Source organism: Carassius carassius, chromosome 2 (assembly GCF_963082965.1).
Source record: "Carassius carassius chromosome 2, fCarCar2.1, whole genome shotgun sequence".
NCBI lineage: Eukaryota > Metazoa > Chordata > Actinopteri > Cypriniformes > Cyprinidae > Carassius > Carassius carassius.
This window is the reverse complement of record NC_081756.1, coordinates 32749426-32760009: the sequence shown is the minus strand read 5'-3', so window position 1 is coordinate 32760009 and position 10584 is coordinate 32749426. Positions and strand designations below refer to the sequence as shown.

The 10584-nt window shown below is 37.9% G+C and overlaps 1 protein-coding gene across 3 annotated transcripts in view; it reads right to left on the bottom strand.

Annotated features, from left to right (window-relative positions):
* Positions 1-3484: 3484 nt before the first annotated feature.
* Positions 3485-10584, bottom strand: part of LOC132108997 (rho GTPase-activating protein 6-like) — a 43927-nt gene continuing 36827 nt past the window's right edge. For 2 of the 3 annotated variants that reach the window (XM_059515283.1, XM_059515284.1), the window contains exons 10-12: positions 5780-5868; positions 4852-5048; positions 3485-4342 (exon numbers count right to left, since the gene is read on the bottom strand). In XM_059515283.1, the coding sequence (XP_059371266.1) occupies positions 3999-4342; positions 4852-5048; positions 5780-5868 (630 nt within the window). In that variant the 3' untranslated portion in view covers positions 3485-3998. Of the gene's footprint in view, positions 4343-4851; positions 5113-5422; positions 5869-10584 lie in introns of those variants that run through there. The other variant, XR_009424478.1, reaches the window with a different exon arrangement.

Sequence of the window (10584 nt, the reverse complement as noted above, 5' to 3'; positions counted from 1 at the left end):
ATCTTTATTGTGGATACCAGAGTAGTGCATGTAAACAGGATGTGGCTTGGCTTAGAATGCTCTTTCAGTATTCAATGAATGTAAAACATTCTGCCAGTTCTTGTGCACTGCAAGTGAGTGTACAGCTTGATTGTCATATAGTGCACATTTAATAGTGCACTAACTGTAAAGTGTAACAGATGGAGATAGAAATTAGGGCTTTATATGATTCAGAATATAAATTTAAGCTCATAAATGCCCGTCTTATTGAAACCAAAAGCTGCACACATTTCCAGACGTGTTTCATTAACACTGTGAGATTGTCTGAATTCAGTATGGACTCATTCAGTTTAGCTATTGGTTGATTCAAACATAATATGGCTCTACACTCCATTATAAAGTTCCTGATTCATTAAGTCGATTTAATTGGCTGTATCTACTCTTCTCTAGATCTCTATCGTCTCCTCTGCCCACTTAATGTTTTAACTCCGCATAGACCTAGATGGGAAGTGAAGCACAGCCGATGTTGAAGTGCATTTTTAGATCTGTCTGTAAATGCCAGGTTTAAACTGTGACTTGCTCAAACCTGAATGGCTTAGTAATTGTTAGATTGGTTAAGGGGACTCTGTAAAGGATTGGTTCTAGTTTGTGGATGTTTCACAGCCAGAAGGATGAGCCACTTCTCCCAGTTCACTCGCAGCTAGTAAATATAAGACTAGACCACCCTGAGATTAGATTTATAGGCAAAAATAAACACACTCCGCAAGATTAGGGATTGAAGTCTTGTAAGGTAAAAAGTACATGCTAATGAAGTACCATAGGTTTTTCTTGAAAGGTTTTCAGAAAAAAACTGCCTAGCCTGGTGCCTTCTTCAAATTTTTTTCCCAACCGAATAGTTGTGACTAAAATGGATAGTGTAAGAACGAAAATGTGGTTGGTTTTTTTTTTCATTTCAGGTTTCCTTTGTAAACTACACTGGTTTTATTTGATTAATTTGGTTTGACAAAAATGCGTCAAAACTAACAGTGCTGCTGATTATTATTCCATTCATCCTGTAAAGTCTACTTGGTATCAATGCATGCGTGGTATAACAATTCTTTACATTGTTATAAAGCATGTATAAAGGTCTTATAAACAAGACATCACAATGTTTGTACAGAAGTTTAAGCTTTTCTCTGGTCAGTTAACCTGCTGGCGTTGCGTGTCTTAAGTAGACTGAGCTATATGTTGAAATAAACTGACATATGGTGCCATGTCATGAAAACGACACATTTACACATGCTATGTAAGAGTGTTTGTAGATGTGTCATCATCACTGTTGAATTAGAGCTTGTTCAAGCCGAGTTAACTGGATATTTTATTTTTGAAATTGGCTTGTGATCTAGTAGAGAGTGTTTCTTTTATTTGGGCTCTTTTATTTCATGATTTTATTTATGTGTAATTATAATTGTTATAATAACTTTTCTTTGACAATCTAATTTTTCATACATTTGTTAATTTGTTCTTTATTTGGACACCAGGTCTGTTGTATGGTATGTGGAGAGAGAGTTGAAACCGAAATGTAAGGTTGATGATTTTGGAATGAACAGATTAATGCTGCAGTCTTGAGATTTGATACTAGACGTAGAAACAGTTAATGCACTGATCACATTAACAGCACCCTGAGAGTTTTGGCATTAGCAGACAGACATAAACTACATCAAAACATGAGACAAACACAAGCTAATGCTACGTCATGCTAACTTTAGTTGTGTTTCATCCTGCCCCTTCCCATAACATTGTAATAATCTTGTTTATTCCATACTGGGTTTTAAAAAAAAGTGCACTTTCGAAAAAGCTATGTACAAATTGTAAACCAGGTGAATTATCTGGTTTTGAAGTGGAGTGGACCGCATGGATGAAAGATGGGACTGGATCACCCTGTCCCAAATAAAAAACAAACAAAAACACATCAACCACCTCCAGGGGGTTCATTTGGTCTGTGTTTCTTTATGATGTTATTAAACTGGGCAACACACATGTGGTTTCAAGCGATCAAAGCTTGTGCCAACATGTAATCACTTCCATGAAGATAAATTTTCACAAAACTGTTATTTGCAAAAACTTAAAGTAAAATAAATATATATACAGTACAGACCAAAAGTTTGGAAACATTACTATTTTTAATGTTTTTGAAAGAAGTTTCTTCTGCTCATCAAGCCTGCATTTATTTGATCAAAAATACAGAAAAAACAGTAATATTGTGATATATTATTACAATTTAAAATAATTGTTTTTAAATTTATTATACTTTATTTATTTCTGTGATGCAAAGCTGAATTTTTTAGGATCATTATCACATGATCCTTTAGAAATCATTCTAATATGATGATTCATTATCAAAGTTGGAAACAGTTCTGCTGCTTAATATTTTTTCAGAACATGTGATACTTTTTTAGGATACTTTGATGAATAAAAAGAAAAAAAAAGAAGCTATGTTTTTAAAATATAAATATTTTGTAATAACAATATACACTACTGGTCAGTAATTTGGGGTCAGTAATTTTTTTTTCTTTTTTTAAAATAAAATCAATACTTTTATTCAGCAAGGATGTGTTAAATTGATAAAAAGTTATAAAGAAAATATATTATTAGAATATATATTATTAGAATTTTTTTTATTTTTATAAATGCAGTTCTTTTTAACCTTTTATTCATCAAATATATTAGACAGCAGAACTGTTTCCAACACTCATAATAAATCAGAATATTAGAATGATTTCTAAATGATCATGTGATAGACTGAATGTTACATGTGACACTGAAGGCTGGAGTAATGATGCTGAAAATTCAGCTTTGCATCACAGAAATAAATTATTTTTTTAAAGTATATTCAAATAGAAAACTATTATTTAAGTTGTAATAATATTTCACAATATTACTGTTTTTTCTGTATTTTTGATCAAATAAATGCAGGCTTGATGAGCAGAAGAAACTTCAAAAACATTAAAAATAGTAATGTTTCCAAACTTTTGGTCTGTACTATATATATATATATATATATTTATATTTATTTATTTATTTATGTTTTATTTTTTTCATATTCATTGCCAGGTTTTATGTTCATCACCATAAGTTTGGTGTGAAAGACACTGGCAGCATTTTTGATAATTTTCTTGATCAATTAATATTTTGTATAAATATCTGATAAAGAAATACACTAAAATAAAGGTCAGAGCCTCTACTCTAAGAAATGTATTCTAGCTTCAAGTATATATATATATGTATATATAGGTTCAGTTATGCCATGCGTTCAGAGCATGTTCTCCAAAGTGATCAAAAAATGTCTTATTCTTCCAAAAACATCTTCCGTTTCTTCTAATTATTCTCAGACTGTGAATAGTCATTGAAGAAGTTTTGCAGCGAAGGGCTTCTCCTGACAACAGGTATCTGAAAAGCAACATGTATAACATTTAACGGTACAAATTCATTTAGTTCAGATCAGAAGAACCCAGAGCTACCAAAATGTACTATATACACTTTATTTAAAAAAGATATCACTATATGTAAAAGTTTCTGTAATGGAAAAGACCAAGCCTCAATCAGCTGCCAGTACATCAGAAAAATTATAAAACTAATAGCCAGAAGTGAACTTCAGAAAGCTTCCATGTTAATGTAAACAAATATTATAAGAGATTTCAGCCTTTGAAATGTATTTTCAGTGCCCACTGAGTACATGTTGAGGATTCATGAATATAAAAGCTGCTTTCTATATAGAGAGGTTTATAACAGCCTGTGCTATATTTACATTCTATAATCAGAGGTCTATTTCTTGATTATATACACTATTCTGACAGGTTTATAATGATTTTTTGATGTATTCTGAAAACCCATCTTGTTCTAGAGGATTAGATTATTTTATATGAACAGTCTAGCGTCTGCAGATACATTATTTCTGTGTGTGTATCTACCGGCAGATCTCTCTCTACACTTTTAGGGTTCCATACTCAATCCCCAAACTACATCTGTTCACTTAGGGGTCAAACTATAGTCTCTGAGCCTGACACCTTGCCAGTGAAAAAGTCCCAGAAGTTGCTTGGTGGTTTGCTGTCGTCTGACGTCGTGGATGAGGCGTTGGAGTTTTGTCGTACCCAGATGCCTTTCTCTCTCGGACTCTGTGGTTGAGAACCGCTGTCCTTCTGTCCCAGACCGAAATGAAGGCGCTCCTCTGAGAACGTGTGCCTTGAACTGCCTTTCCTCTGCTCCTGGAGCTTTCTCTCTTCACCCTGAGCATTAGAGGAGGACTGGGACAGACTCAGAAGGTTGTGGTGGGAATGAAACTGCCTCATTTTACCAATGGACTTGGGTGAGACCTCAGAGGAACCTTTTGTAGACAACCACACACACACAGAATATACATATAATATTAGGTTGCTCTTATTTACACATAGAAAAGTACACTACAGTTAAAAATGTTGGTAAGATTTTAAGAAATCAACACTTTTATTAGTACGCATTAAACTGATCATTAAAAGTGTCAGTAAAGACATTTATAATGTAACACAAGATTAAAATAAACAAAATAAATGGTGTTCTTTTTAACTTTCTATTCAAAGTTCTATTAAAATATTAAGCAACAGAGCTGTCTTTCAACATTGGCAATGTTTCACAGTATCACTGTTATCGCACTATTTTCCTTCAAAGAAATGCAGCCTCAGTGAGCATAAAAGCATAAAACATACCTAATCGATCTCAAACTTTTGAATTGATTTTAGAGAAGATTGTAATTTCATAATTACATAACATTTATAACCTTTTTATCTTAAAAAGAGGTAGTAGATATTATTACTAGTCTAACTGCTGTATCATCGTGAAGAACGTTGTACTACTCACGTTTCCTGTTGGTGTTAAGATGAAGCACATTGAGGAAGACCTCACTGCTCAGACTTCCGATCGCAGATGTCTCTGGGTAAAGAGGACACAGCGGCTCCAGGGATGAGAGGTCATCACTGGACTGACCCACAGAGTCCAGAGATGCCTGTGTGTCCCTCCTTCCACCGGAGTCCGTCTCTATCTTCAGGCTGCTACTACTGCTGTCACAATGGAGAGATGTGTATATTAGAGTTTGCACAGTGGCAATTATTGTGGTTTCACCTCTGTAATTAAAGTGAAGTGAAAGTGACATTCAGCCAAGTATGGTGACCCATACTCAGAATTTGTGCTCTGTGAGCACACTGTGAGCACACACCCGGAGCAGTGGGCAGCCATTTATGCTGCGGCGCCCGGGGAGCAGTTGGGGGTTCGATGCCTTGCTCAAGGGCACCTAAGTGGTGGTATTGAAGGTGGAGAGAGAACTGTACATGCACTCCCCCCACCTACAATTCCTGCCAGCCCGGGACTCGAACTCACAACCTTTCAATTGGGAGTCCGACTCTCTAACCATTAGGCCACGACTTCCCTTCACGACTTCCCTTAAACACATTAAACATGAGATTAAAATGGCAGCCTTTAATTAAGGATAATTAACCCATTAACCATGTAAACATAACCCCTTTTAAAGTGTCTGGGTTCTGTCCTTTGAATAGAGTATCTAAAATTCCTCAAATTTAACTACTACATTATAGAGTGCAGCTGTGCCTGTCCACTTTTTTAGCCGTCTTGACTATATATATCAGATCCCAAAAGCAAACAACAGTGAAAATATACGTTCATGGTCTGCTGTGATACTGCCAAAAAATCAGAATCCTTTGCCTTTGGAGAAAATGAATGGGTTTTTTAATCCCTGGAACCTGAGTGTCACACTTTTCAGTGAAAACCTGACCTGAGCTTCCTCCGCAGCAGATAGTCAATGACATCAGGGTCCGTCTGAATGAGGCTCATGAGCACCTCCTGCTGCAGCTCAGCAGACACCTGCAAATATGAAATCAAAAACACTCACTCAGCTAAAGCTCATGCTATTAGTATATAAATACTTAAGAAGAAGAATTCAACAAAGTCATCTTACAAGCTCTGTGCATACAAAGTTATATGTATCAAATGCAGGCCTAACATAATATATAGTTAATATAGATATTCATTTTTAAATGACCTATGCATTTAATGGTATACATGCTCTACTGTCTGTCACTCCGAAGCTCCACTCTCTCTCTCTCTCTCTCTCTCTCTCTCTCTCTTTCACTCTCACTCTCTCTCACTCTCTCTCTCTCTCTCTCTCTCTCTCCCTCTCTATCTCTTTCACTCTCACTCTCACTCACTCTCTCACTCTCACTCTTACTCTCTCTCTCTCACTCACTCTCTCACTCTCACTCTTACTCTCTCTCTCTCTCTCTCTCTCTCTCTCTCTCACTCTCTCTCACTCTCACTCTTACTCTCACTCTCTCTCTCTCACTCTCTCTCTCACTCACTCTCTCTCTCTCTCTCACTCAATTCAATTCAATTCAGAAAGCTTTATTGGCATGACAAAAAAATACATTTTGTATTGCCGAAGCATCAAAAAACAACATAGAAGTTGATTTTGAACATTAAGTACACTGAAATTATAATAATAGTTAAATAAAATAAAATAAAACATAATATTATAAGATTAATAAATAAAATAAAAAAGGATTATAATGCCGAAATCATGGACATAAAACACACAAAAACTAAAATAAACTAACACTGAACTTGGGATTTTAACATTATATACAGGTGTGTAGGTCTGATGGGGTGTTAGGCTGTGAGTGTGTGTGTGTGTGATTGGGTGTGTTAGGCTGTGAGTATGTGTGTGTGTGTGTGTGTGTGTGTGTGTGTGTGTGTGTGTGTGTGTGTGTGTGTGTGATTGGGTGTGTTAGGCTGTGAGTGTGTGTGTGTGATTGGGTGTGTTAGGCTGTGAGTGTGTGTGTGTGTGTGTGATTGGGTGTGTTAGGCTGTGAGTGTGTGTGTGTTCACTGGGTGTTTGCTGCTCTGCTCGTCCCTCAGGATGTGGAGAGATGCTACAAATCTTGCTGCTAAATTGGAGCATTTGGCTTCTTCGCCAAGGATGAATCTAAGTTTTTGGGTTTGATTACAGGTGTTAAATTGGGGAAATATCTTATTCATTTTGGGGTAATATTGGTCTCTGATGTGTTCGTATTTCGGGCATTCTGTGAGGAAGTGCAGCTCGGTCTCCGGCACTCCCAGAATGCAGTGCGAGCAGAGTCTGTCCTCCCGGGAGAGCCAGGTCTGTCTGCGCCGGCCCGTCTCGATGGCCAGGCTGTGCTCGTTGAGTCTGTACATCGTCAGGGTTTTCCTGAGCTTCACATCATTCACTGTGCTCAGGTAGCTCGCAACAGTGTACTTTCGATTTAGTGCCGAATAACATTCCAGTTTGTGTTGATTTTGAATGGTGTTTGTCCAATGGGTGATGTACTTGTCTTGTTCTGTGTTGATAATTTGTGAAGGCCGAATGTGTGTGAGTGTGTGTGTGTGCTGAGGCGAGCTGATCTCTGCAGGAGAGAGCTAAGTCAGTCTCAGAACCAGCTGGCACAGGGGACTCCTCGTTACGCTCAGCTCTTGGTGTTTGAGGGCTTTATAATGGTACATGTTGGGATCGCTTGTTTTCAGGTGTTTCCAGAATTTAATGGCTCTTTTTTGGATGTTTAGGAGGAGAGGGTATTGGCCCAATTCTGCCCTGCATCCGTTGTTTGGTGTTTTTCTTTGGACTTTGAGTATTCTTTTACAGAAATCTAACTGTAGAGTTTCAATCAGATGTTTTTCCCAATTTAAAAAATCTAATTTTATAGAAGGACCCCACACTTCACTGCCATATAAAATAATTGGTTCAATTATTGATTTGAAAAGTTTGAGCCAAATTTGGATTGGGATGTCAATTTTGATTGATCATTTTATGGCATAGAAAGCCCTCTGAGCTTTCTCTTTGAGTTCATTCACAGCCAAAGTAAAGTTACCAGTTGGAGTTATTTTCAGGCCGAGGTAGGTGTATGCTTTTGTGCTCTCAATGGTTCTGTGTGAGAGTGTAAATGTGTGTGTTGGTCCCTGAGATCTGGAGTGTTTCTGGAACATCATGACTCTAGTCTTCTGGAGGTTGACGGTCAGGGCCCATGACTGACAGTAATCCTCCAGCAGATCCAGGCTGTCCTGAAGCCCCTCTTTAGTGGACGACAGGAGGACCAGGTCGTCTGCGTAGAGTAGACACTTGATCTCTGTGTCGTGGAGAGTGAGACCTTGAAAGGGAGCATGTACTAACATATTGGCCAAATGGTTGATGTAAATGTTGAAGAGGGTGGGGCTTAAACTGCATCCCAGTCTCACTCCGCGCCCCTGGAGGAAAAATTCGGTTCTTTGGTTTCCAATTTTGACAGCGCATTGGCTGGCTGTGTACATCGATTTGATCAAATCATAGAATTTCCCCCCTACTCCACTGTCGATAAGCTTTAGGTATAATCCTTCGTGCCAGATTGAATCAAATGCTTTCTTGAAATCAACGAAACAAGCAAAGATTTGTTCTTTGTTTTGATTTACATATGTGTCAATTAGTGTTTGTAATGTAAAAATGTGATCGGATGTGCGACATTTTGAAAGAAAGCCAATTTGGGATTTACTCAAGGCATTGTGCTTCATAAGGAAGTGTAAAAGTCTGGTGTTTAAGATGCTGCAGAGAACCTTCCCCAGGTTACTGTTCACACAGATGCCTCGGTAGTTGTTGGGGTCTAGTTTGTCTCCGCTCTTGTGGATGAGGCCCTTGTTCCAGATCTCAGGGAAGAACCCTACACACAGAACATCATTGAACAGTTTGAGCATGGCCAGTCTGAAGCTTTGGTCTGTGTGTTTCAGCATCTCGTTCAGGATGCTGTCTACACCACAGGCTTTCTTGGACTCAAGGACTCCTAATTTTTCTTCCAATTCTTTCATTGTTATGGGGAAATCTAAAGGGTTTTGGTTTGTTTTAATTGATCTTTCCAAATTGTCTAGTTTATTAATTATTTCATTTTGATTAGAATTTTGAATTTCAGTTGGGGTGTATAATTCCTGGAAGTGGTTTTTCCACTTCTCCCTATCGTGGATTGCCAGAACTTCTTGATTTGGTTTGTATAGCAATTTCCATTTATCCCAAAACTTGTGTGAGTTTATAGATTTTTCAATTTCTTCAAACTGGCTTTGCCAAAACTGTGCTTTTTTCCGCCGGAGTGTGGCTTTATACTGTTTTAGTGCCTCACAGTAAAGAAGGCGGAGGTCCGGATTATCTGGTTGTCTGTGTTTTTGATTTGATAAGTTTCTGAGGTTTTTTCTCAGAGCCTTACAGTCCAAATCAAACCATTTGTCAGTATCTAAATATTTTTTCTTTGGTTTAACAATCGCTAAATTACTTTTTTGTGCTGTTTTGTAGAATATGTTGTTTAGGTCTTGTACTTCCTGATTGATGCCGAATTGGTTTTTATGGTATTCCTGTATTTGGAATGAATGTATGAGGGACTGTATTTCTGAAGATTCGACGGCAGTGCTGTAATTACTGGCACTGGTTTCTGTCCATTTGAAAGACATTATTTTGCTCATTTGATATGGGGTCCTAATTGGTTCGGGTGATGTTTCAGATTGCTTTATATAGAGGATGATTTGGCTGTGGTCTGAGAAAGGTTTCAGGGGTTTGACTGTGAATGCTCTCAGAGAGGAAAGGTCGAGATCTGTGATGGTATAGTCTACAGTGCTGTTCCCCAGAGCTGAGCTGTAGGTGTATCGGCCGAGCGAGTCCCCTCGCAGTGTCCCGTTGACGATGTACAGAGCCAGTCCTCGGCAGAGCTGCAGCAGCTGCCGTCCGTGAGCGTTCACGGTTTCATCACAGTTTTGTCTGCTGGGGTGAGAAGGGTATAAGTGGTTATTGCCTGTGATGAATCTGCTACCGTGCGATTCGATGAAATCTAATTCTGCTCCTGTTCTGGCGTTTAGATCGCCCATAAGCAGCACATTTCCCTGGGCCTGGAAATGGCTGATTTCTCTCTCTATGTTCTGGAAAGTTTCCTCTTGGAAATACGGAGACTCGAGGGGTGGAATGTAAACTGCACAAAGGAAAACTTAGATGCTGATATCATTCCTTTTTGTATTTTTAGCCACAAGTGATGTTGTTCTTTTTTTATTAGTTCTATGGGCAGTTCAGATTTAATCCATATTATCATCCCTCCCGAGTCTCTCCCTTGTGTGACTGATGAGAGTTTGACGGATGGTAATATTATCTCTCTGTATCCTGAGGGACAGCTAGTGAACGCATCTCCTCTACACCAGGTTTCCTGTAAGTTGATGACATCTAGGTCTTGTAGTTCTTTCATAAAATCAGAATGTCTACTTTTTAGGCCAAAGACTGAGGAGTTTAGACCTTGAATATTCCACGTAGAAAAACTAAGTGATTTCATCGTAAACTTTTAAATTAATGTGTATGGTTTGTTTGCTATTTTGAGAAAAGAGAAATGATGCAAAATTACTACAGATTAAAATTAGAAGAATGAAAGATGGGATTAAGGTTGTGGTAAGAACACAAAACATCAACAATTCCATATTAAATGTACATTAATACCATAGAATATTTTTTTTTTCACTGTCCACTGTGTGTTAGAAGGTGAGAGCAGATGATACTCAGCATGTGTTGGATGTTGT